The 27,606-nt window shown below is 41.8% G+C and overlaps 1 protein-coding gene across 2 annotated transcripts in view; it reads right to left on the bottom strand.

Moving 5' to 3' along the window:
- Window positions 1–63: 63 nt before the first annotated feature.
- Window positions 64–27,606, bottom strand: part of LRP6 (LDL receptor related protein 6) — a 123,015-nt gene continuing 95,472 nt past the window's right edge. Inside the window, exons 13-23 of one of the 2 annotated variants that reach the window (XM_050970164.1) lie at window positions 24,951–25,153; window positions 21,679–21,890; window positions 21,309–21,499; window positions 16,964–17,173; window positions 15,603–15,728; window positions 14,027–14,221; window positions 12,252–12,362; window positions 10,227–10,457; window positions 9,318–9,454; window positions 8,056–8,153; window positions 64–6,017 (exon numbers count right to left, since the gene is read on the bottom strand). In XM_050970164.1, the coding sequence (XP_050826121.1) occupies window positions 5,726–6,017; window positions 8,056–8,153; window positions 9,318–9,454; window positions 10,227–10,457; window positions 12,252–12,362; window positions 14,027–14,221; window positions 15,603–15,728; window positions 16,964–17,173; window positions 21,309–21,499; window positions 21,679–21,890; window positions 24,951–25,153 (2,006 nt within the window). In that variant the 3' untranslated portion in view covers window positions 64–5,725. Of the gene's footprint in view, window positions 6,018–8,055; window positions 8,154–9,317; window positions 9,455–10,226; window positions 10,458–12,251; window positions 12,363–14,026; window positions 14,264–15,602; window positions 15,729–16,963; window positions 17,174–21,308; window positions 21,500–21,678; window positions 21,891–24,950; window positions 25,154–27,606 lie in introns of both variants that reach the window. The other variant, XM_050970162.1, reaches the window with a different exon arrangement.

Raw genomic sequence — 27,606 nt, 5'->3', positions numbered from 1 at the left:
GAGCAAAGACACACATTGTACCTTTAATTACCTGTCCTCCAGATGCTGAAATAAAATGAAACATCCTTTTTTACTCTTAGTTTTATTATAAAAATCAACATTTCATTTGTTACAACTCAGTTTATAGTAATAATTGGAAAGGATTTTTGTACAAGGTTTATATACACCGTACAAGTAAAGCACTTTATTTTACAAAAAAAAGAAAAAAAAAAGTTAGTGAATGAGTGAATAGGGCTGGCCAAATGTTGGCCATTATAATATAAATACATCCTTGCAAAGCACCATCGTACTGAAGTTGATGAACAAGAGACACCAGCTGGCTTTAAGACAATGACAAACAGTGATTAAAGCTTACAAAAAAAAAAAAAAAAGAACAAACAAAAAACAAAACAAAGAGTTAAAATCTGAAAGCAGCACCAGATCCTTCACTTGCAAACAAGGCTAGTTCAGCTTAAGCCTGGTGGTATCCTCTTTGTAAAAAACACTTCCCTGTTCCACTGACTCTCCCCTGCATGGCTTAAGGCTGCAGCCATTTTAATCAGGACTCCAGAGCTGCTCCTGGTTCATTCAAAGAGGGGAACACTGAGGCTCTCCAGCAGTTTGTAACAACCACCCTGCCCTCTACTAGGACAATCCTGAATAAACCAACACTTGACTTACCCTGCCCTGCACATTTCTAGTGTGAATCACCTGTCCCTATAAATGCTACAAATCCCTTCCCTTTTTAAAGGTGGAAAAGAAAGGAAATTTTGGACCACTACTGTATTTTGGCTTCTTTTAGAAAAGAAATTGACTATTTTGTAACCCTTTTCAAGCTATTAGTTCATTCCTAACTTACTGGCAACATTTATCTGTCACCTGCTGTTAAGTAAAGGTTAATTTTCAAGCCATACCAACACCAAAATGCAATTTTAAAAATCTCATTGCTAAGAAAGCAATTTCTGAATAGCAATGCTTAAATTATTTTTGCACTCAATGAGCCAGTTATTTTTCTGCTGCAGAACTAATAAGTAATCTGCACAGTACAGGTTCAGAAGCAGATTTTGTCACTAACAATACTGTGTGACAAACATGCTAAAGGCAAAAAGGTCAGGAGAAGAAAGTGATTGATTTCTTCTGAAGTATTTTGAAGAAGTCACCTGATCCAACAGCATGTGTGACCAGAGAGTTCTGTAGCTCAAGCAGTTCCCCCCAGAATGGTCCTAATTATTTAATCTGACATTTGCCAAGCAATCAGGAATGGAAATTATATTCAAGACAGGGGCCTTTTCTTCATCTTAGCACAGGTTTAACTACTTTAAAGCTTAAACTGTGTTTAGGACTTACCAATGAAGCAATCTCTAGAGAATAAACAAAGAAGCAATGCAGAGCTGGAGACCACAACACCATCAAGGCCCATTAGTGTAATAAATAGCAATGACAGGGATTTTCCACATGCACTCTCACTTGCAGCTGACTGTAGCACCTGCCATGTCAAGCAGTTTGGGTGCAATTTTCTTCATAATTACTCTAGGGCTGCAGCAGACTGCTTTTCCTGTCCCTACAAAACACAGAGGAGCTTTACTCCTCTGCAAAATGGACTCCAAAAGTAGGGGAACAGTATAAAAAAAAGTGCCTCCTCTCCTGCCTGGCCTGACAGAGCATTAAGGATTCAGGTGCTCTGCTGTCTGTTGTAAACTTGGCAAAAAGGAGCCCAGGGCAGGTGAGACATAGCAGGACAACACTCAGCATTAGCATTCTGGGACTCAGGGAGGCTGAATCTATGCACAGGAGAAAATGATCAGCTTTGGGTTAAGTGCCTCTTACAAAGATTTGGGTACCTGCACACCCACTTGTACTTGCACATGGGGAGAGAAATGCTGGGGCTGAAATCCAGAATTTACAGTGCAGAAAGTTTCAACTCACAGCAAAGTGAATCCTTTGATATCAAATGGCTCACTTAGGTATTTTGCATTACTGTAAATATTTAATTTAATGTTTGTGCACAGGTTGCATGAATTAATATTCATGGAAAGCATTCTTTATTTCAAATGCAGATGCCACGTGCATGTTCCATTTATCTCATCCAAGTTATTTGCTAACAAATACCTTGGTATCCAAAAGCAGTGGGGAAATGAAGAGTGCCCCTTAGGAAGCCAAGACCTGCATGCACCATGACATGCCAGGTATAACTTTAAAAGGTAGACCAAGGTCTCATTAATGCTGCCATCTAAACATGCAAAGTTAGTTTTCAACAAATTATGCTGTAAAGCCTTGTTTTGTTTTTTAGCTACAACAGACTGGGCATGCCAGATGTTCCCATCCCCAGCCAGCCAGCCAAGAGCTGCCCAGTACCTACAGAGAGGAAAAAGTACACAAGGTTCCTGTGTTAATGCCCTACTGAACCTGATGCTGTAGGATAAGGACCTTTATGCTTAACTGGAAGGACAAGGAACAACTTCCACTGCTATCAGTGAGATCCCTTCCATGCTAATGCTACAAACCCACTGCAGCAATGCCCTGGATGGGCATGTCTGTGTTATCTATGGTCTCAATAACTCAGTCAACTGGAGAAGCAGGAGAAAAGATGATCCTCACTGAGAGAAGGAGAGAATATGAATCACAACTGGCTCAGTGCCAAAGGATAACAAAGAGAAAATGTTCAGTCTCAGCATTTATCCATTGGGAATGTGTCAGGTGTGGGTATCAATGCTTTTGTAATGTGGACATTTGCCCCAAGAGGAGCTTCACAGATCAGCTCCTCTTTCAAAAATTTACTCCACATTTACTGAGAAAATACATGTATTTGCAAAATCGTATCACAGCTTCCTGCTCAGACAAGGAACAGCCTGTTCTCTATGCTGAGCATTTTCAGTGGAAAACCCTCTTCCCCTCCCATGAACCTCCCAGAGGCACTCAAAATATTTGATGCACAAATCAGGAAGACCTGATCAAATCCTACAGGGATTTCTATGGCAACCCCACTGACTTGAGCTGGGTTATGTGGATGTGAACCAGCACAGGAGGCAGCATGATCCATATTCAGAGAATGTCTTTCTTCCAAACAAACCCTTGCTTATAATTAACACACAGATTTACCTGCAGGAACTCCCTCCAAGGGGATGCCTCAGTGAGGCAGTCCAGCTGCACCTGAAAGAGGATACCACTCCTTAAGCTCAACCATCCTGGAGTTTTTCAAAAAGAAATTGGCACACTGAGAAAAGCATTTTGCAAGAAGAGACCATTGCCATTGCAGCACAAGCACTTGGACTGAGATACAACAATACAATATTCTTCTGAGTTCATTAGTGCAAGTTTCCACATGTGAACCCCACACGGAATGCTGCACATGAAAAAATGTAAACAACAGAGAAATTCTAATTCTCATTGGTGTGCCAGCCTCACCCCCACCCTGACACACCCCCCCTCCCCCCTTCATATAAATGGTTTTCAGTTCCCTTGTAGTTCACAACACCCTCCTCAACATCCATCCTGCTGGACAACACAAGGAAGCTTCTCCACCAGCAAGGAAGAGCCAGAAGAACAGCTACCGCAATTCCTAGAAACCTAGAATGAAGCTGGACAAAAAACCCCTCAGTACACCATCTTCAGAGACTAACAGCAACAGCCTGGAGATCACCAAGGCTTTTTAAAGATTCCTCAGGTTTTCTGGAGGATTTTGGACTAGTAGGAAAAACCCTTTGTTACAGATGGAATCCCAATGACACAGTTTTCCTTGGAGCTGAAACCAAATGAGGATCCAGTACTCCAGATGAGTGGCAGCTAGCAAGAATAACTTGTCACTAATTTTGTCAATAACATCAATTGCAAGCCCATGCCATATTTTCAGAGCTTCTCTTTTAGGTGAAACTGGCTGGGAAGGAAGCAACAGAGAACGATAAAACCCCAAAGGCGCCTCTGGAAAGTTGCTATCCCCATTCCATGGCCAAAGGTGAGGAGGCAGGAGCTCCCAGGACCTTTGTTTTGAGAGAGAAGACTCAGAGGGCCAGTCTGTGAAGGCACTGAGCACCTTCAGTGGATGTGATGTCAGAAGAAGGTGCAAATGCACAATGCCATCCCAGACCAGGTATACTGCGTGCTCTGCTGCAACAAAACAAATTCAATGCACTGCACTGGAGTCCAAGAGGAGTTAATAATATCCTAGGTTGCCCCTTAAACTACACAAATAATGTTTTCACTTGACTAAATAATCTCCCTGTCAAAATCACCGTGGTGAGGCTGATGGGAGAAGGGGCTAAATATGACAATATACAAAAATAGAGATGTGAATATAAAATGGTTTGGTTAAGAATATCTTAAAATTTGACATTCACAGCGGTTAATACTTAAGTACTAGACTCACACCACACAAAAGAGGAGGTATGTCAAAATCATACTGAGAAAAACTGGCTTTACCTAACACAAAGACAACATGAGCAGTTAATACAGCAGGGGAACCCCTTCCAATGATCAAAACATCTATTTTTCTTATGGACAGTTGTTCCACTGAAAGTTAAATGCTTCCTTACTAGGAAAAAATAATATATATATATTTATATATGTGATTTGTATACTGTGATATCAATATACAGTGAAAGTACTGCAAGGATATATTATTCATTTACAGTAAAACTAACAATCCATGGTTAAATTTATAGATTATAAATATGCTGTCTATATTATATGTGGTATAAAAATATTTGACATTTTGTGGGCACTAGGTCAAAATAAGATTTTCTTTTTTAAGGGACTAAAAATCATTCAGGTATATGCATATTACCCTTGTCAATGATGTGAGAATGGTACTGACCTGGTACAAAAGAGAGTCCTACCATGCTGGCAAAATGAGGAGGGTAATGTATAGCATGATAATCACTGCATGACAAGGCTAATTAGGAGAAAACCCCCGCATTTACAGCAGCCCGGTTCTAGCAGTACTTTAAATAGAAATATCAAGAATTTAATTGACACGGGCAGGAAGAAAGGATGAAGAAAAGACAGGAAAACCTAAATGGGATTAAAAACCAAATGTTAAGATACACCCAACAAAAATAACTGAAATTCCAGAAGCAGGGAGAAAGCATTAAATGCTCTCATTTGTTAAATTCATTAAGGAAAAACAGAGGTGCATTCATTTAAAAAAGTGTGCAATCGATTTTCTGGATTCACTGCTACGACTGCTGTATTCCTGTAGAAAACAAAGCCCTTTGTGTAAGGTTAATATCTGTCCTGACTGCGTTTTCAAGTTTAACTTTAGTTGCTGGCCCTCTGCAGTTAACATAGAGGTTATTTGGCTACTTCCAAGTATCTATGGTATGCTGCTCTGAGACGGACTTCTCTATTATTAATTACTTTAAACATTTTTGGTATTGACAAAACCCCACATATCACCTCACCGGACAAGAAACATATCCCAGTCCTTCCATTTCCTTAGGTGCTCAGTCACTTCAATGGATTAAGGCATGTTTTTGTGTTCCATTTGCAAAAATAAAAACTTTTTGTACAAACGTCTGGGTTCCTTTATACAAAAATTCATTCTTCTTATGGCACAAGCAGCAGCTGCTGTTTAAGAAAATATATAAATATCCTTTTTTTTTTTTTTTTTTTTTAAATTCTTCTGTACAAATATCTTCAGTGCTCCTCCGCCCCGCACTGACCTGTACACTGTCCTCCCGCACGCTGGGCTCCCTCCCCCCGTCCCCGGCGGAACCTTTTGTATTTACAGCGCGGGGCGGGGGGCCGCGCCTCAGGACGAGTCCGTGCACGGCGACGGCGGCGGCGGGTACAGGTGGTGCGAGTAGCTGCGCTCCGTGTACGGCGACGGCGGGCAGCTCTCGCAGTTCTCCTCGGCAGACAGGTACTGGCTGCGCGGCGTGGGCGGCGGCGGCACCGGCTCCGAGTCGTAGTTGAGGTCGCTGGTGTAGCCCTTGGCGGCGGCCGCGGGCAGGCGGCGGCTCGGGCCGTAGTCGCTGTCGCACACGTCCGTGCTGCAGGGCGTGGTGGGCGGCGCGAAGTGCCGGTAGCTGTAGGGCCGGTAGCTGCGGCGGGGAGAAAAGGGTCACTTTTCCTTTCTCAAGGTGGAAATAGAAAGCAGGGCAACCTCTGCAGTAATGCACGGCATCTCCTCTCCAAAGTTCCCTGCAGAAGTGCTACGGCGTTGGGCTTTACTGGTAGAAAATTAATTTTGTACTCCAAACTGCTGGAATTGGACAGTGGGCCACGTTTGGTGTAAATATTCTATTATCAGGTTAATTTAATCCATAATTTTGTGGGTTCCCCATCCCTGGAGGTGTTTCAGGCCATCCTGGACAGAGCATGGAGTAACCTGGTCTAGTGGAAGATGTCCCTGCCCACGGCAGAGCCTGGAACTGGATGGGCTGCTCATTCCCTCCCAGTTCCCTCCCAGCCACAGCATTCTGTGATGCCAAGATCACTGCAGAGCCCAGGTTTGCTAAGTGATTCCCAGTCTCCAGATGTTCCCAGTGACCCTGGCACTGCCTGCTCAGAGATGCAAGGAGCACCTGTAAGAGCCTGTGCTGTGCCACAGAAAGGAGCAGTGGCTAAGGACTTAATTCAGGCAGAAAAAGTTGCTCCTAAGACAGTGGGGCAGGGAGGGTGCATGGAGTGTGCATGTGCCTCTGTAAGAGCTGTGTTGCAGTTATGGAGAAGATGATTCTGTTTCCATTATGCAGTTTCTGCATACTAACTTCCAAAGCCAGACGGAAGGACTGAAAATTACCTGGCACACTCACAGCACTCAGGAGAAGCATTCCTTAGAGAAATAACTAGGATGAAAGGCTGCTACGACAAAACATCTTTTAAAATGAGCCCTAGATAGTTTCAAGGAAACAAATTAGAAGGGGAAATGCATGGTAACAACAACTCCCAGCATCACAGTGGCTGGGAACACCAGGGGATGCAGCTCCTCTATAGTCAAGTCAGAATATTAGGAAAGAAGTAAGATCAGAAGCAGCAAGAGCAGTGTTTATTTTTGGGTGGGGGAGCATTTGGAAAATATCAAACCCTATGCTACATCCCTAATATAATTTATAATACTGAAAGTCACATCAGCTAACCAGCAGATGACCCATCCTGGTGCCTGAATTTGGTTTCTTTCATTAGAAAATTACTTGTAATTTTAAAAGATTTTTCATATGGCTGCAAGGGATCATTATAAACATCTGGTCTGACCTTCTGCACAACAGAGGCCATATTTTCTGCTAATGGAGAAGAGATGTCTGTTCAGCCCCAGAGACCTCATTACCCAAAGCCCCCAAAGGCTCTGTGTTAGGGAGGCACATCTTTCAAATACAGCACTCTCTTACCACTGACCACATCTACTGGTGATTGGGAGGGGAATCTTTACACCCTTGGGTAGAAGGGGTCTGTTGCTCTATTTTTGGTAACTTGTTATAAAATCATAACTAACTCCAGCATTCTTACAGGGAAAGTAAGAAAAATACATTGAAACAGAGAGAAAATGCATGCTCATAAATAATAGTCAAGAGAAAATAAAGCAAAAGGTTAGTAATCTTTTCCAGATATTAACTCTTAATGTGTCAAACTAGAAATTCTGTACTTTATCTAGACAACAACATTAATTAGCATTGATGTAACAGTAATGTTACTTCTGACTTATTAGCCTTTATATTGCCAACTTTTCCTCCACAGGGTATTTGCTTATAATTTCTGATAATTACGTAACAAATTATTTATGGCAGAAGCCTAAAAAAGGCAGGGTTCACTCCAGGGTAAGTTTTTTTGGCTCAAAATACTCATGGCACTGCATTTCTTTTGGCATGTAGTTAGTTTTGTGATGAGTGCTGTCATTCCCCCTAAGGAATAGACCCCAGGGATGTATCTCTACCCTCTTAGTGTATGATTTACCTCAAACAGTGCTGCACTTCCACACAGGCAGCAGTGCCATGCTACACGTGAGCCCATTTAAGCACCAGTTTAGTGCTTGCAGAATTAGGGCCTTTGATTGTAATTCTTACAGAGCAGAGGCTGCCTTTATTCTGCATTTTCTACACTAACTGCTTTGATCCTGACAGAAGCTATTGTAACAGTAATTACCTGTAGGATCTGTGAGTGGATGGGCTGTTTGAAGAATAACCAAATTCCATGGTATAGTGTGAACGTTCAGTAGCTGGTGATGGTGGTGGGTTCAAAATCTAAGGAGTAAGAAAGGAAAAAAAGGCACTTTTAAAAAGGAAAGATGCAAAGGGAACTCGAGAAAACACCAGTTTATAGTTTTTAGTACTGTCTAATAGGAACTGCATACATAGCCCTCCCAGCAAACAGGATTTTTTTCCTGTTTATTCCCCAGCTGTTAAGCAGACTCTGGAAATGCCATTTTTTGCTATTCCTATTGGCTACTGTTAAGCTCTTCTCAAAAAACACTGACTGCTTTGGTCATTTTGACATAGCCAGTGCTGAGAAGTAAAGTTGCAGCAATCTGTTCAATTCTAGATTGTCACCAGGGATACCACTGCCCAAGGCAGACTGGCAGATCTCTGCTCCTGCAAGCTGCAGTCCCCAAGTACTGCCCTGCTTACACTTCTTGCAGCATGCTGGCCAAGGCAAGCCTTCCTCCCCTATGCAGGCATGTTCTTACTCCATGTGTTTGGATTAATTTAAAGCTGATTTAAAGCCTGATCAGTTGAGTCTAAGAACTGAAAACCAACAACTGGAGATTCCAGCCTTCACTGACCAACCATGGGACTCTTTAACACTCCACAGTAGCTTGGTGGGCTCCATAAAAATACCCAAACCAGCCACCACAGATGCTAGAAGTGAAGAGACAGGGAGCCCTCTAGGGCTGGCACCAACTGTTACACAGCAGTTAGTGCAGCATACTACACATTTGTGATGGAGGGATGTTATGGAGCTGCAAAACACTTGTTTACTTATTTACCTGTCACTTGGAAGACACATGACACAAAGCTTCATTTTAATTCCTTCAAAGGTCTGTACAGAATCAACCTTGGTTTTACCTTCAGAGGCACATGGCAGAGTATAATGAAAGGGGATCTCTCTTCCAGAGCTGCTTAACATCTACAGGGATTTTTTCATCTCTCCTGACATTCAACCTAATATTTTTCTTCCTGGCACTGAGCTCTCTTACAACTGTTTTTTTTAATTAAGTGAAAATTTCTAGACCATTTTGGAAAAAAACAGTCCTCTTCCCTTTCAAAATCACTTACTCCGTATTCAAACAAGTTTATTAGACTAGAATTCTAAATCAAAACATTAATCTGTCAATTGATTAACCTTTAGAAAGACTCTGTCACTTCCCTGAAAGTTCTTAAAGGCTGATGAATAACAGAATGACTTACTGGAGGAAAGTAAGTGCCTTTGGTACTTGAAGAACTGCTGGAAGAGGCTCCTGTAACATGGGCCCTGTCATAGGGTGGGCCACTGCTGCCTCCCATAATGCTGAGGGAACTGATGACAGATTTACCTCGAGACATACCTGAAGAACAGAGATGTATGTCAGTGTTCAATTCTTCCTCAATTCACAGACAAAAGGAAGCTTAAAAAAATAATTTGGAGGACAACAGCAGTATAAGCACAACTTGCAAACCCAAAATTAATTATCTTGGTATTAAAATCAAGTTATGCTCTGAGAGGAGCCTGATGGATCTAAAAGCCACAAGACACAGTACATATTTAATCAATATATCCAGAAGCAATACATTAGTTGAAGTGCAATGTTGTGGTTAAGTTTTACTTTTTAAACAGCAGTAGCATCATGTGTTTGGACTGGTATTGGAAAATTCATCATTAAATGAAATAAGCTGAGACCAGAGTTATTGCTGATCATTACAGACCTGGCAAGAAGTCTCACAAGCATACAAACTTAGACTGCAAACCTACCAGGAATGATTACATAATGTTTAAAGTCACATGAATATAACTCTGTATAACTTTACCCTGTACTGTTATGAAACTTCGCTGGTGCTACAATAGCCCAAAAAGGGGATTCCTTAGCAGCAAAAGAAGAAAGTGCACAGTGTGTGCATTTACTTAAACTTAGGTTCTGCTAAGTACCTAAATGCTTGTGAACAGCATGGGTTAAATACAGTTCATTATTGTGAAGAAGGATGGCAATGAGCCTTGGTAGTCTTGGCTTCCCACAGCTTCCAAGAACTGCATCTGGAGCAGGCATTTCCTGTACAGGGATGCACAGCATCCTCAAGTACAGCTGTGGGGTGCCAAGGGCAAGGATCCCCCCCTTTACTTACCAGGCAGAGACCCTGACAGAGAGCTTGGGTGAGGCACGTAGCCCAGAGGCACCGAGGCTGGCCCGTGCACCACGTAGTCATTGGTCATGGTTTCCCCATCGCCCTTCATGCGTGGGCACAGCACCCTCTGGCAGATGAAGTACATTGCTCCCACCACAAAGACTGTAAGGATCACACCAATGATGGAGCCTATGGTGTTGTTGGGCTGTGGTGCAGGTTCCTCCGTTGTGTCTAAAAGGGAAAAGGAAAATCAGACCATGAAAGTTTAGACCAACATCAGTTCTTCTTGTATCTTTCCCCTTTCCTCCTCTTCTGCAGGCAGACAACAGCTTTCAAATTAATATATGGGAAGAACAAACAGGCCCTAGGACAGGTCTGTTCAAAGACTCTGTGTGTCCATAAGGGCTACCTGCAGCCTCCAAGATGACCTCCAAACATGCCATGAGGTTTTTCAGATCACAAATGACAGGAAATGAGCAGTGAGCACATGCATGTGCAGGGGGAGTGATGGCCCTGCTCTTGCTTCAGGCTGACAAGCAGAGCTTTCCTTTGAACTTGATGAACAAGACCTGCAGCCACATCTCCAGATGACACTGTGCAGGGGACTCCTCTTGTGCTTTTCTTGTCACTGCAGATGGCAACAACTGCTTTTCATGTCACCCTCAGCTATCAGTGTAACAAACTGGCACTCCCTTTTCTCAGCAGTGTAACAATCACTTATGGTGCACCACCTTGACTGTTCAGCAGTGATGAATTTGGGGATTGCTGCTGTTTATTAAGCTACCTAAACAATTCTACATCTGACCCACCCTTCTGGTTACAGATACAGCTGAGCATCAGCCTGAGAAGTGCCACCTTACAAGGAGTCTGTACCCAAAACAATTATTCAACAGTCAAAATGAGTGGCTTTCCCTACAAGACCAATTCTAAGCAATGGCATTTCTGGGAGTAACTGACAACCCCCTGCCTGTGCTCATGAATTTGACAAGAAAGGCAGACTTTAAAGTATTTTCTGTTCTAGTCAGTGTTTTACATCTTAAGCATTACTGAAAGTTTTTTTCTCAACACATTTTCTTCTCCCTGAACACCAAACCCACACTTGAACCAGCTTGTCACAGTCTACAGAGATAAGTAAACAGACTTCTGATCATAGTGAAAGAGGGATGGTGACAACTGCCATCTTATTCTGGGTGGGCCAATTTTCCATCCTCTTAAAAAACTGGAGAACATACAAAGTCTAATAAAGGGAACTAGACAAGCCTGTGATAATGTCACAAGTGACTTGGGAGCATGACAGAACATCTCTTAATACTCCTTCTTAAGATCAAGGGTCCAACTCTGGCTTTGCATTTTCAAATTATCTGTGTACCAGCTGTGATATATGGATCTCTAACATGAGACAATATGTCCCTATTTACAATTTCTTTTAAAGCACCAACAGTGAAAGTGAACTTTTGAGTTGGAATTTTAAAGGCAGTGGCTTTCTTGTAGAGCCCTGGAGATTTCAAGGTAGGGGATATCACATGTTACATATCAGCAATCAAGCTCAGAATTACATCCTTTCAAGATTAAAAAAAATAAATTTTAGAAGGTTTACTCTATAAACAGAGTGCTCTTCTGATTCTAAAAGCACCTGCTATTAATTCTCTGGATGAGAAAACCATGAAGCACAGAAGTTATAGATGAAAGCCTCATGCCAATAGATATTTTTTAACATTGCAACAACTCAGCATATAGAAATTAGAGTAAAACAAACCTTTTTCTTACTTTTTTTTAAATTTTAAAAGAAGTAGAAAAATAACAGGCATTCTCTGCCTCAGAAACTACTTGTTCAGAATACTAATTATTTTTGTTACTCCTATTCCACCACATTGTGCATTAATTGCATGACAGCAGTTATGAAGCATTAATTCTGGGAACAACTAATTCAGTCTGCTTGGCAGAATAAAATCAAACTCGTAGGAAAGGTGAGAAGCAAATTTTGGATGCTGCAACCAAGTCTCCAGTCTCAGGCAGTACACTTACAACATCCTTGCTCATCAGAGCTGTCACTGCAGTCCAGGTTGTGATCACACTTCTTGCTTTTCCCGATGCACTGCCCACTGGCACAGCGGAACTGATCCGTTAAACACAGCACTGCAAAGAACCCCCACACCAACAGCCAGCATCAGAAACTGCTCTTGAAAATCAATAAGAAATAAAGACACCAAAGCATACAATCAGGAGTATCTTGGGAGAGCTTGGAGTGCTGCAAGCTTCATTTCTGGAAGTAGCCAGTGGCACACAAAGTCCCTCATGTGAACCATACAGAGCAAGTGACTCAGTGTTCTGCTGAGGATAGTGCACACTGGTACCTGGGCTTTACTGCCTGCTTACAGTAAGAACACCACAAGATAAAGTGACCCTCATCTAAAGTAACTCAGAGGCCATTGCGAAGACAGGCACTTATCCCAGGACATAGTTATTGCAATATTACTACAAGAATCTCCAAATTCAAGCATTTCCTGTAATATGAGAGAAGAATTAAGTTATGAAAAATTAATCTGACAAGCCATGATAATAAAATTGTTTAAGAAAGACAAGTGTCCTTCTTAATGTCCTTGTGCTCTTCCTGTTAACCAGAAAAATCCTCAAGCATGAGACAATATATTGACTTGATATTATGTTTTTAAACTGAAATGAAGGACAAAATATAAAACTGAAGCTTTTCTAGTACACTGAAAAAAATAAAAGGTGCTGCAGGCAAGATGTTGGCTGCTGCTGTTTCCACATATTCCTGCCTCCTGTTTCTCATAAATCCAGAAATCCTTTTTTGTCTTCAGCTGAATTAAGAAGTTAAACTAAAGGCTTTTCTGATTTGTAATGAACTTGAATACTCTCAGCAACAGGCCCCCCTTTGAAGGTGATAAACAGCCCCTAGTTTGACATCTCCAGTTGCTGAATGACAACTGGAAGTTAACTTGCACAACACTTTTTCAGATGTCAGCATCTCAGCTGGCTAATAATCACCTTTCAGCACAAAGGAATTTCAGCTCTATGTTTTTGTTTGAGCTGGAGCCCATCTTTTGGAAAGAAATTTAGCCTTGATTTAAAGTCATTTCAACAGTCTCCACAAAGAAGGAAAATGCACTGAAAGGATATAAAGAAGAAGCATCCTTTCAAGCTTACAAGCTGTCCCTACAACTCTTCACTACATCTGCAATAGGGAAAGGATGAGTTTGCTCAGATTTCATGTTTTGTAGTGGTGGGTCAGTTTAGATTTCACCAGCAAAATCTGTCCTTTCCAAAACGAACTTAATTCTCATTGTGCTGGCAACAGCACTTCCCTCTGTAAAGACAGCTTAAATACTCTCTTTTGCTGTGCTCTATGGGAAGGTCTCCAGAAATCTCTGTCTCTCATTCTTGCTACTCAGAAAAGCTCATTTTGTTCAGGTATTGTAAAATAAACAATCCCAAAACCTTTACTCGGTACAAGGCACACAAAAAGCTATGAGAAGGATTTGCTCCACTTTATAGTTCACTCCCAGATACTAGGTTTTTAGAGCTTAAAATCATGCCATTTTTGATAATACTTTTCACAAACAGCATTTAAGCCACTCTGATGGAGATCACTCTTAATTTCCACTTCACAGGTAGAGAAACAAAAGTATAGAGTTATGAAATAACTTCTATTTAACAGACCAGTTTAAAAACTAGCAGAACTTTGGATCTTTTCAAATCCTACTCAGCAGTAACACTGGTACTCATCCCTGTCCCTGTGACAGGTACATTCCCATCCCACTTGTCAGCATCCCCCGTACCTTCGCAGTTCTTCTCGTCCGAGTTGTCCTGACAATTGGCTTCCCCGTTGCAACGCAGAGCACTGTCTATGCACTGCCCACTCTCACACTGGAACTGGCTCTCAGAGCACACTGGGCAGTTCTTCTCATCACTGTGGTCCTCACACTCAGTGAAGCCATCGCAGCGCCAGGCCACCGGGATGCAGTCAATCTCACCTGTGAAACAGGTGAACTGCTGAGGGGAGCATGTTGGTGGTTCTTTGAAAATCAAGCAAACAAACAGAAGTTAAAAATCCAGGTGAACAAATAGCAGGACAGGTAAGGACAAGAGCTTAGCTGCTTTCCGATATCAAAGCAGCTGATGAACAGCATGCCACATCTTAAGGTCACTTCCACAACCACTGGGTTCACAGCCACTTTTGCAGACCTTGAGGCCAGTGTGACTGATGCAGGCTCACATCAACGAGGGCTTGAGAGATGAAGAACAAGAGGAACGGAGAAACATGCACACTCAAAACACAATTATTTTCTTCCCTTCCCACTTCAGACTGTCACACCTTTCTCTTAGTAAGACTTCAAGTCAGAGTCATCACACTCCAACTCCCCCTTTCCTGCAACACCACTGTGTACACAGCCAATGGCTTAGTCTCTTTTTCATATTTGACAGTCATTGTATAGAAGATGTTAAAAGGATGTAATTTGCTGCAGATGGATGCACTGTGACTCAGTGTCTAGTTATGTGCCCTTCACAGCTCTATTCAGTCAAAAGTATTTTAAAACAAAAAACTCCTCCATCTAGTCAAGTTCCACTACCTCAACACATCTGTTAGCTGTTACTTAACTTTTACTATGTTAACTGCTAATCTCAGGCAGTAAGGAAGTGTGGATCTTTCCCCTTTTTTTAATCCCCCTTTCCTCCCGCGGCTTTTTGGCCTGGTATTAAACTTGCTCTGAGAAAATATCTGGATTATGTTAGCTCTCGTTCCATTGTCAGACCACACGTCGCCTCGATGGCGAGATGATTGCATAATAAACCCATTAAGTCCAGTGGCACCAAAGTGCCTGTCCTCTCCCCCATTCCAGCCCCACCCCTGGAGACACCAGGGTGTGGGCTACAGTGGCCATGGAAGGAGGCAACTTGCTCTTCTGGGACTGCAGTTCAGAAAGACACGCACAGAGTGAGCTTGGGGAGGGCAACAGAGAAGAACAAAACAGTACAGACTGTGTAATGTGCCAGAATGTGAGAATCTACCACTGCCTGAAAAGGCAGAACATAGGGAGTGACAGCAAAAAGTAATAAAAATCATACAATTAAAGAATTAAGTTGAAATAATTCAACTTAAGTTGAGTCTCAAGTAGAAAGGGTGAACAGAAATCCTTATTCAACAGTTAGGGATTTTTTTCTTCTTTCCTTACTTCTTCTCAATACTTGCAAATTTAGCTGGAGGGTGGAGCAAAAGAGGTGAGTCTGTACAGGTGTGTAACAGCACCTGGTGCACTGTCACATTCCTTGGCTCAGAAGCCATACCTGAAGATGCAGACCCTCCCCAAGGCCAAAGCTAAGAGCTCAGGGACACAGAGGCGGGGAAGGACTCACCTCCACAGGACAGCTCATCCTGCAGCAGCACCAGGTGCACGGGGCAAGAGCAGCGTGTGGAGCCGTCTCCCTTCACAATGCAAATGTGGGAGCAGCCACCATTGTCCTGAGAGCACGGGTGTTGTCCTAGGATTTTAAAAATAAGACAGGGACTGATAAGAAATCCCCACCTATTTTATGATCTTTCAGTCATTTCTTCATTACCTCCTACCCCTTGGGGAGAGGATTATGAAAAATATCTGGTAATGTTGTATTTTTTGTGTGTATTTCTCTCTTTACAAACATCTAAAATCATACATGGGTAACTCTCCATGATCTGAAACTACTCTAAGAATTTATACTAAAACAGTACTCAAAGCATTTTGCTCCTTGTGTGAGGTAGCAGTAGTTCTCTGCAGCAAATAGCACATTAGTAATACAATAAGATATCTTGGATTCCGTACTTCATTTTCTCTACCAAAGACCATTAAAAAAAAACTTTTCTAATTTACGAATTCTGAAGCTTCCACACTATCTCTGAAACTCAAATTAACATGCTCTAGATAAATATGTCTCTTCATTTTAATGTTTAATAAGGACAACATACTTCTCTTGGAACTCCTGACAGATTTACTGAGATTAATAGCACACAAAACTAGTAGTAGTCTGCACTGATGTTTTAATTAAACATCCCCAGACATTTTTCTACATATTTCTCCAAGGCATGCACCAGAGCCTACTAACCAGGCCTATTTCTTCCAGGATGACAGCAACTCCACAGCTTTAACCATTCATCTCCCACCATTTCAAGCATGTGTGTGTGGAAAGGCCTGGTAAGCAGAAACTTTTTAAAAGTGCAGCCATGATCGACACAAATTTCTATTTAATACACACTCCCTTTGTGCAATGCAACATTGCTCTTCTGTCAGTTCATTTTCAGTATGAAATACCACCACCAAAAGTTGTTCACTTTGCCTTCAAGGCAGGCAGTCCACTGAAACATTGACAGCTAGTGACAGGCCCTGAGAGCTGTGCTTGCCTAAACAGTGAACACCCAATAGCAATGCACTAGCATGATCCAGAAAGTCCTCTGTTAGGGATAACAGGATGTTTCCACTGTGTCTAGAGCCACTCAAATCCCAGGTGCCTGGATGGGACTACCAATCAAGTTGTCATCAGCAACAAAACATGATGCTGGGGTTGTGATAGATTTCCAGTCTGTTGCCAAGTGCCTGAAGGAAACAACCTAACAGCACCGATACCAACTCCTCACCCCCTCCACATGCACTGATGTGGATCAGCAACAAGGCACGACAGGCTCGTGTCTCTTGGCTCGAGTCTCACAGGCCCTGTTTGCACCTGCAAGCAGGGATTGCACTCACTGTATTCCTGCAGGTTGAGCTCCTTCACAGCATGGATGTCACTGAGTTGTGCAATACGAGCCTGGACCTTTGTACGTCCTTCTCGACCGGTCATATCAATCTTTTCAATCATCTGCTGCTGCCTGTCAATCCAGTACAGCCAGTTCTCAAAGACAGTCAGTCCCACTGGCTGCAGGATATTGGAGTCTTCCAAAACGATCCGGTTGGCACCTGCAGAAGGGAGACAGTGCTTTGGTTCAGCTAGGCAAAAGTATCAGAAACTTCTACACTACTCACACCACTATTTTTCACTACTTTTATGCTATTGGGTAAGCCTTCTACAAAAACCCAGGCAATTCTGGGTCCTCTGATGCAAGACTGATTCATTTTGCAGACAGATGATCAAATTATTTTTTTCTGCTTTCACCAAGAGAGTTTTTGTGCTCAAAAAATATCTAGTGTATTTAAGAAGCACCTGGAGTGGAGGGGCTCATCTCTCATGAGCCTTTCCAGTCTCTTATTAATATGATGGAAATCAGTAGCTCTTTTCATTCCTCTTTCCCTTTTGGAGAGATTAATTGCTTTGTCTTGCCATACAACAGGGAATAAGAAGATGGATTATTGGCTTCAGCTAACCCATAGAAGATAAATTCCAAGTGAAAGCAGGGTAATTAGGACTTGTCACATGAATGATGAGATTAACACTTCAGACTTCCTCATGTTCTTTTCTTTCAGCTACGTTACCTTAACTAAGCTATTAGTGCTAAATTGGGAATGCTCCTTTCTTTCTAGCAAAGACTTACTTTCCTGAGTTCCTTTAGCAATCACCAGGAACAGACAAGAAGCCTTACACCTCTGAAGAGTGGGTGTTGATTTCTGTGCCAGATTTTCTGGCATTAAATACAGCCAAGAGTGACTGTCACATTTCATGGTTAACTCTCCACATGAACAGAACACAGCCAACAGTTGTTTTAAAGGTATCACTAAAGTCAGTCTGAAGACAGTGAAGACTTTGTAACACACACAGAAGAAAAATGTTAGTTAAAACCTGAGGGCTCAGGAAGGAGGCTTAATCCATGCTTCCTTTATTTAGCAGGATGACGTGGTCAGTAACAGTCAAACATTCAGTGAGTTGATCAGATTCTGAGCACAAAATTACTTGCAAAGCACATGGAATCTGCTTCAGTTTTGAGACGCTGAAACAGGATCACACAAGTCAAGCTAAAGCACGAAAATTTACCTCTAAATCCTGGTATTCCTGATATCTGAGCTCACTGCTGTGCTTATTTTTCATTTCTACTACAGCAAACAATAGCTTCACATTGTTCATCCACAGAATGATTTATCGTAAGTTTTTATATTTTTGTTCTGTACAAATATACTGGAATAACTGAATACCAGGGAAAAAAATCTACTTTAGCCACACAAGATAACTTTACAGGACAGAAGACACATGCACTTTGTGATTTTAAACTTCAAATAAATTCTATCTATCCTTTGTTTAGTAGCACAAAGGGGTTTTTGCTTGTTGATAATTTAATCAATATTATGTCAATGATGGTGACTTAGAAACAAATTCAGCTGTGAAAAATGTATCTATCACCTTCTCACTAAATGCACAGAGAGCTCCGAAGTTAAGTAACCTTCCAAACATTTACCAAGCATTAAAACCTGAAGGAAAACATGGGAATTCAAATCAGCTAGGCTGGGCTCTCACCACTACTTTGGAGCAACACCAGCAATGATCTGATTAAGAAAAGACGTTGATGAATTCTGAAGGAGCCTATACCCAGACTGATGTAGAAATTAATAGACTCAGTGATGTAAGTCAACCTAAATAACTGCAACCATCTATTATAAACTCCAATAACATGACTAATTCTGTTAGGAAAAGGTAAGAAACAGAAACCTGCATCTTGAGAAACAAAGTTAAGCTGAGAATAGGGCAAAATGCAAGGAAGACAGGAAGGAATACAAAAGCTAAAACCTTGACCTACCCAAACAGTCTGTACATGCGCTGCTCTGCCATGCCCACGTCAATCAGCATGGCATTTTGCAGTATGTTCCTAAAGCTCTGAAGCTTAATATTTTCACTCCCTTAATGTCTTAATCTTTCTTTTTAATATTTGTGACCAAGTGTAACTGACTATTTCTGACTAAACTGAGACATTAAATCCCTTCTTCCATAAACCAACAATGAAACTCAAAGCTGAATCATCAGGGTGCTAGTCTCCTTTATTGGGAATGTCAGATGAAAGGGAGACATGATTAAGAGGAGCTTTGTCTCCTGGCATCACCATCCCCTTTCCAGCAATACCATTTACAAAAAGACTTAAAACCAACCAAATAAATACAAAAATCAGGACACACCCATAGCTCATTCTGTTTCCAAATAAAAATTACTTAATTCCAGAATCATTAGACATTTCCAAATCACACTAATTATTCTGGAATAGAAGAACTAATTTCCAAATAGTTTCCATGATAGGGAGCTAATTCCAGTCATCTTTTCATAAACAACCCCTTAATCATGTGAAGAATCTGGTTAACTTCAATAGGATTTCCCATTTGGGCAGAATAACCAAGTCCTAACTGCATGCCTAAAGGACAGGGAGGAAAAGAAGGACTACATCACATAAAAGGCATCCTAGCTGTCCTTGTCTTTATGGGTACTGGAATCTACAGAATTGACAGAGCAAGAGACTGAATGTTTTTAAGAAGCTAACATGCAGAAAAATTACTCTTCTGGTCAAAAGAGCTTATTAATCAGCATTCCTAAGCACAGGAATGCATCTCAGCAATCAGCAATTTATTGTGGTGATTATAGCAATCTATTTGTGGTGCAAATGCAAAAAAGCAAGGGAGGTTTTGGAACAGTTTTTTCTTCAAAATATGGTTCGTAAAGTAAAAACTTTTACTACATAACATTGGTGATCCAACAGCCACATCTTTAAGGAAACAAAAAAAAGAAGCAAAATCATTAAACCTAGACTGAATTAGAATTTAGACCCATCTCCTTGTCTGGTGTCCTAATTTCACGCAGATAACAGACAGAGAATTAAAGCATGTGTAATATTTTCCTGCCTGTAGCTCTACTCAGCAAACCCTGGATCTGGGACAGCTTGGAATGTACTGAGCAACACCACAGCACTTTTTTTTTTGTTCTTTAATAATTCACTAACTCAGGTTGTGTCTGCATTTAAAAAAGTAAACAATCATGATATCACAGTTCAGTAGTGACACTGAATCTTCCAGTGACACACCACCGAAAAAAATTACTGTCTTTCTGAGCTGTAATTCCAACCATCTAGGAAAAACAAAATGTTTTGCAAACCAAAAGCTTATTCCAGGAACTTAACAAAAAGCTGAAAATCCAAGTGGTGTCAACAGGGTTACATGCTGCTACTTTGAATGAAGGTACCATGTCATAAGTGGAAGTACATTACCACAAACATTACTGCAAGCTGTCATAACTCCTTTTATGCTTTCAACTCTCACTTCCAGCAACAACATCCAGCCCAATCTGTATCACAAATTAGTACTGATGCTACATGAGGCAGCTGAGCTGATCCAGCACTTTGATGGATTAGGCTAGTAAATGAAAGACATTTGTCTTTCTCACCCAATCTGGACCATATAATTTTTCCCTCTTCTCTTGCTCCACTTCTGGTTGCTTGCTGAACTCTTTCCTGAACCAGTGCAGCTTTCCAAGCCAATGGAACACCATTCTCTATTTGTCTTTTTCTGTATAATGTTGTTAGGTTATTGTTAAATGGGCTGAATGAACTCATATAGAGGAGGTCAGACAAGCAGCATAACCAATCTTGGGGAGCAAGCAAAGACAAATCCACAGCTGGAAGTCAGAAGTTTTTGTCTTTGGAGGACAGAGAGATGTCACATCTTCTCTATCTTTCTCCCATCTTTTCACCCCATATGACAGGTACAAAAGTAACCTGGATACCTGCTGCTTCAACTCTGCAGGACATCTTTTTCTACAACAGGGAACTTTCCTCTGATTGACAGATTACTGCACCAAAAGCAATGCCTTTACAAACAGCCCTTTTTCTGCCCTTTCCAAAACTGCTGCTCTTTATTTGTCAACTGACTTTGGGAAACTACATGAAGGTTTTGCAGTGAGAAACCAAAGTAAATAGCATGTGCAGCAATTAATAATGCAAATCAGAGAGTTATGAAACTGTAAAGACACGCTGCATGAATCATGCACATTCCCTGGCTGGGAATTCAGGGAGTGATTAGAATCATAGTACAGACTGTTTATAGTAGGAAGGAAAAGATGACACCTTTCTCTGCATTCCCCCACACCCACACCACACAAATGAGTCACTGAATTAAGGTGCTACTCTACCTGAAAGGTCACTGCTTTCAATCCTGCGCAGATCTGAGTCAGCCCAGAACAACTTGCCCAGCTGGCTGTCAACAGCTAAGGCGATGGGCTTGCTCAAACCACTGAAAAAAAGGACTTCTCGCTCAGTTCCATCCAATGCTGCTCTCTCAATTTTAGGAGATCTCTCCTGGAGGTTGGTGAAATACATGTATCTGGAACAGGAATGATTAGAGGAAAAAAAAGGTTCATTTGATCTTTCCACATTTTTGCTATAAATCCAAGACATCTTAACAATTGTCAAAGTTGGTTTTCATTCTGACAAACAGAAAACAAGCTGCAGCAAGAAAACAACTTGATTCTCAAAACCCTGGGCCTGAGTTTTCCCACATACCCTTTCTCTGGATTCACCACAATGGCTCTGGGTCTATCCTGATCCCCCTTGAGCACCACTCCCATGGGTCTCCCATCCAGGCGAGTGACGTTGATGACGTTGGTGGCCTCACAAGTCCAGTAGATGTAGCGGCTGTAGATGTCAATGCTCAGGTCGTAGGGCTGCATATCCAGGTTCTGATTGGGAACTGGACTTGTCACAACTGTGAGGCTCTGCAAAGGAAAGAGAAACAACACACAGGAGAACATTTAATCTTAATCTAATGTGAATAACTTTATTTGCTATGGATGCACCATGTCTAACTACTGCTCAGGAAAAGGAGACAGCCAAAATATTAGCATAAAGTGAGGAGAGACCCAGGTTCTGTTGCCACATCAACCCTTTGATAGGATTGAAACACATGGTCCTGATGGTTTGCTGTAGTGGCCATCACACAAGCTGACTGCAGCTTGTAAGACTTTGCAAGTTTGACCAGTAAGTCCAAATTGTCTCTGTGTTCAAGGTCCAGAGTCAGCTCCTGTATTTCCTCTACTTTTTTGACAAGAGTTCAGTTTGGATAGACCCAAACCCAGCACATTTAACACTCTACAATAGAAATGTACCACCACTAATTCCCAAAGCTGCAGTTGAGCAGAGAAAAACAAAGGCAAAGTGAGGCCAGACAGCACTTGAAATGCTGGCCTCATTCTTCTCCACCATTGCTGCCACCTCAGTTGGAGGACATGAGGGAGGTTAAGAAATGGAAGGCAGCTCTGCCAATGATGGAAAGGACATCAGCTAGTGTACAACACTGACTTCAGAGCATTTCCAGCTAACACCTTACTAGTTCAAGGTCTTGCCTTCTACTGGTCTAGACTTCTGGAGTTGTCATGCCTTTTTCTTCTTTTTTAATTATTATTACTTTTAGAAAGAACTTCATCAACATATTTCATGGACTTTTCTAAAATTCTGAAGAGGATTAATACATCAGTAAACATGGCCTACATAAACATTTTGGAAGCCATGGTTATGAAGTTATCAGCCTCTACCCTCTCATCCTCAAATTAAACTTCACCAGATAATTTGCCTAACTTTATTTGGTTTGTCACCTCTATGAAATGCTGTGCCTGCAAGTCTTCCATTTGTTTATGCTGCTGAAGCTGGCAAAAACATGGTGGCTTTTGACTAGTTTTGGGTATTATTTAGATATTCCAAAATTAAAAGCATTGCTAAATTAAGAGTTAAGGCTGAAGGGCATACAGCAGGCTCCAACTACTACCACACCCACCACCAGAAACCACACTCTTAAAATTCAACTGAATATAGCACCTCTCTTGTGTTGTGTTGCTCATCTTAGTCTCTTGCTCCTCCCACATTCAAAAAATCAGGTAGAAAAGATATATTTTAAAATGCAAAATCAAATAAGCAGTCACTGGTCACAGTTAACCTCACTAAACTTGCATATTAGGTTTGTATGGCCAGGTTTTGGTTTGGGGGGGTGGGAGGGGCTATAGGGGTGGGTTCTCTGAGAAGGTGCTGGAAGCTCCCCCCATGCCCAACAGAGCCAATGGCACTGAATCCAGGATGGTCCCATCACCAGCAAAGGCTGGGCCAATCAGGGATGCTGGTAACACCTCTGGGATAACATATTTAAGAGGAGAAAAAGTTATTGGGCAGAAGCAATTGCAGTCAGAGAAGAGTGGAATGAAAATATGTGAGAGGAACAGCCCTGCAGACACCAAGGGCAGTGAGGAAGGAGGGGTAAGAGCTGCTCCAGGATTCCCCTGTGCCCCTGCAGCCAGTGGAGGGCACAGGGGTGCAGAGATCCATTGCAGCCCCTGGAGGAGCCCTTGCTGGAGCAGTGGGATGCCCAAAGGAGGCAGTGACCCCATGGGAAACCCATGGAGAGAAGAGCCCACACTGGAGTTTCCTCATGGGACATGTGACCCTGTGAGGGACCCAGGGCCTGTTCCTGAGGGACTGCACTCCATGGGAAGGACTCACACTGGAGCAGTTCACAAAGCAAAACATAGCCCATAGGAAGGACTCATTTTAGAGGCAGAAGTTCATTGAAGACTATCTCTGGTGAGAGTGACCCCACACTGCAGCAGGGAAAAGACTCCTCTCCATAAGTAGGAAACAGTGGCAGAACAAAGTGTGATAAACAGATTGTAATCCCTTATCCCAAACCATGAGCCTTTTGCTGTATCTTGTCTCCCTTGTCCAGTTGAAGAGGGAAGTGACAGGGTGATTTGGGTGGTGTTTGGCCTCCAGCCAGGGTTTAACCACCACAGCCTGTATTACCTTTTGTCTTCTACCCTGTGGTATTCACATACTCTTTGAACAGAGAGAGACATAATTCTTTCTCCAAGGATTTTTCCTAGGGAAGGCAGTGAGAAAGCTCAGAGAGAGAAAAGAAAACAATTCTTATCTCTACTTGCTGCTCCTGTTGTTTGGCACATGTGGAATGTTTCATGGAGATTGTTTACCAAAAGGAATTTGTTAATTTGACTCTGCTGATGGTTGTTTGGACTGATTGACCATTTAGGTCAAAGCTCTGTCGTAACTGTCTGTAAGGGGTCATGGGTTTTTCTTTAGAAGGTTAGTAGTGTGATATAGTATTAGTATAGTATAGAGTATAAGATGTAATGTAATATAGTATAGCTTAATGAAGCAATTGTTCACCCTTCTGAATCCCTGGAGTCAGAGCTCGTTACTCCCACGCCGAGGATGTCCTGCATCGATACTACCCTACTCTACTTTCTCTGTATTCTCCAGTCAAATACATTTTCCCATGCCTGCTACATCTTTTACAGGTTGAGTCTAGTCACTCCATGCCCCTGTGATTTACAACAACTCTCTTCCTATCTGCTCCAGAACCTGGGAGGCTCCAGACACAGCAGTGTGCTCACATGGTTCCAGCCTCCTCGTTTCAGAGGATCTACCCCTGCACTCTTCTCACGTACCTTTGTCACACTCCCGTTTCTCCCAAGAACCTTCCCTTCAATGTTTCATATCTCAAATATGAGCTTCAAACAGCTTCCAGACAAAAGACAGTGCTGAGCAAATAATGTGCTGGCAACAACAGCATGCTCAAGCTGGCCTTAGTTTTCCATGTTTTATTTATTGCTGCACCTCCCAGATTTACTGACTGAGGACTCCCAAAAACTGTAGATGACAGTGGTTCTGCCAAGGGACAGTAACCTATGGGGAAGTCTGTACATCTAAATTATCCCCATCATTGTTTGGCACAGGAATGCCCAACGTTGAGCAGCTCCACCCCCTGAGGATACCTGGCTGCCATCTTCCTGTGCCTTGCGGATAATGTTCTGCCGAGAGTCGATCCAGTAGAGCTGCTTGTCCAGGGGGTCGTAGTCGATGGCGCGCACGTTGCGGAGGCTGTGGATGGGCAGGATGATATCTGGGCTCTGCTGCTCGTCTATCACCATGCGGTTAATGGCGTTCTTCTGGCTGAACAACAGAAAGGTGGTAGGAGCTGCATGGGTTAAAAAAAGAAAAGGGGTTGAAAGGGTTACATGTGGCAACAACACTGGGCATTTTTTTGTTTAAGAATGACAACTACAGTCCATAACCAGACATCTATTTCATTCCCCTTTTCCCTCTTCCTTTGCCAAAACCAAACGAAAAATCAACACATAACAATCCCAATCTCTGATGAGTATGAAAAGCCTTTCAAATTAACTCTTTTTACTATAAACGTACATATGTGAATGTGATAGGCAAGATCAGATTTTTTAAGTGGCAGGATTAGTGAAGACTTCTGTCAAAAGCATCTCAAAGAAGAATGGTCAATTATGCCTCTCAAAGAACTGTCCATTTTCTAAAGGGGTCTCAGGGAAATGCAGCTCCACTATATTGAAGTTGAACCCATTGCTAAGGGCACTTCTCCTTGCAGAGGAAGGTAAGAAAAAGCCAGCGCTGGTTCCTTATTTAGATGTTTCAGGGAAAAGAGATTAACAGTGGTTCAGTCTCGTTCCTACAAATCCTTTTTCTGCCTGTACTGGAATGAAACAACTAATTCACAGGAAAATGTCTTAACTGTGTGTGAGGCTGTGTTTTTTGAGAAAAATGCATTTGGTCTTCTCAAAGCTAAGTATCTTTACTATTTCTAGGTGGTTATCTGGGAATGACAACCTGCAATGAGAAAAAGAAATCTGATATTCTGGCCTGCAAAAATTTCCTGGACAAAAATGTTTGTTCTTTGTAATTAGAAATACCATCAAAGAGCAGAAGGTAAGATTTCAACACCCCATACAACTGTAGTTTACCAGCTGTAACTTACAGTAAATACACAAAACATTTAATACATCATTGAGAAAAATTATCTCTGTATTACATAGCTGGGTCAGAAATCAGAGAAGGCAGTGAAAGCATCTTCCTTTTTCAGAGGGTTCTTTTCAATAATGCTCTACCTAAAGCCACTACTGTGCAATATGGTACAAGAGCAAATTGCCAGAAATGCAGCTTGAAGCCTCCCTGAAGTTTGTACAATCAATCCTCTACAGCCCAAGCCTGTAGCGAGATTAGCAGTGGGACACTGCATTCATTTACCAGCCTGTAAAACAGGTAATGCAGCACCTGGGAAAGGGGAGGAAGCAAAAGTCTCCTAGAGAACATCATCACCTTGCTTTGTTATTTTAGCATACACTTTGAACAGCTATTCTGACTGCTGGGGAAAAAAAAAGGCAGGGAGGAGTTTCCTTGGAAACTAACACTCTCTCCTAACATCCTATAACAATCAGGCCTAATTGCAAGGTATTTTTGCTTTCTGGAAAATCTCTGTTTTCCCTCCAAGCACTTCTCCAGTAATTTAAGCTGCCTTCTATTTAGCTCTAAACTGTGTAAGAAAGCACACACAAAAAAAAAAAAACAACCCAAAAAGTGAAGACAAGTTTATATGAATGTGTACAGCAAAATAATGGATTCAGAAACATCAGAATTCCTACCAAAAAATATTATGATAGAAATGGAAAGGGAAAAAACTTAAGGTAAAACAATGAAGATAAACATGCAAGCACCTAAAATTATTTCTACTCTTCCCCAAAGATACCCTCTCACTTTCTAAGACCGCCTGGATTACAACTTTGAATTGATGGCTCATTATAAAAAGCAACAGCAGAATTTCTCCCCTTGAGACTCCACATCTCTGAAACAGTACCAATTTCAGAAATCCCTTTCCAGTTTTCATCATTCTCCCTCCCAATAGTCACATATTTTAACTGTATTTTTGGCAGCAGGCAGATGGAGTGCATTGAGTATGTCTCCTGTGTAACCCTGCCTTCCAACTTCATGACACGTGGTAGTCTGAAGAGATCTCACTGGAGTATAATTAAAAAAACCTATGCATGCATGAGCAGGGTATTCTGGAAGGGAGGACCTCTAGACAAGGCCTGGACTAATAATGTTCAGGAGGTACATATGCAAGTAATACAGGCAAAAGAAAGTTAAAACAATTCATGCTCCCATTATAGTGTCCAAAAAAAGGAATTACATTATACACAGAAAGGCCTAAATCTCCAATTAGCTACAAACGAGAAGCTGGAAATTTCCCAGGTTTGAATATAGCAGAGAAAAACTCCTAATACCACACAAAGAGCCCTGAACTGTACCATGGGGGAAATGGTTCTATTTGCTCACAATGTATTTCCTATATTTTGCTCCTTGCTCTGTTTCCAGGAGCATTTTCACAAGCAAAACATGACCTTTGATCATTCTGCTATTTTTTCTCCACTGGAAGTCAAATTCCTCCACCTAGAAATCACAGTCCCTATCAGAGAGATGCCTCTAACTTGCACAAACAAGTGAAAGTATCAGGGTGAAAGAATCCAGCTGTCATGCAAGGGGCCATTGTAATAAGAACAGGAGGAGAAGTACAGAACACGTGGGGAGTAGAAAAGCACAGTTTTTTGAAAAGCATGGTTTTCAAAA

Source organism: Serinus canaria, chromosome 1A (genome assembly GCF_022539315.1).
Source record: "Serinus canaria isolate serCan28SL12 chromosome 1A, serCan2020, whole genome shotgun sequence".
NCBI lineage: Eukaryota > Metazoa > Chordata > Aves > Passeriformes > Fringillidae > Serinus > Serinus canaria.
The sequence above is the reverse complement of the archived record's forward strand: the minus strand, read 5'-3'. Positions and strand labels throughout refer to the sequence as shown.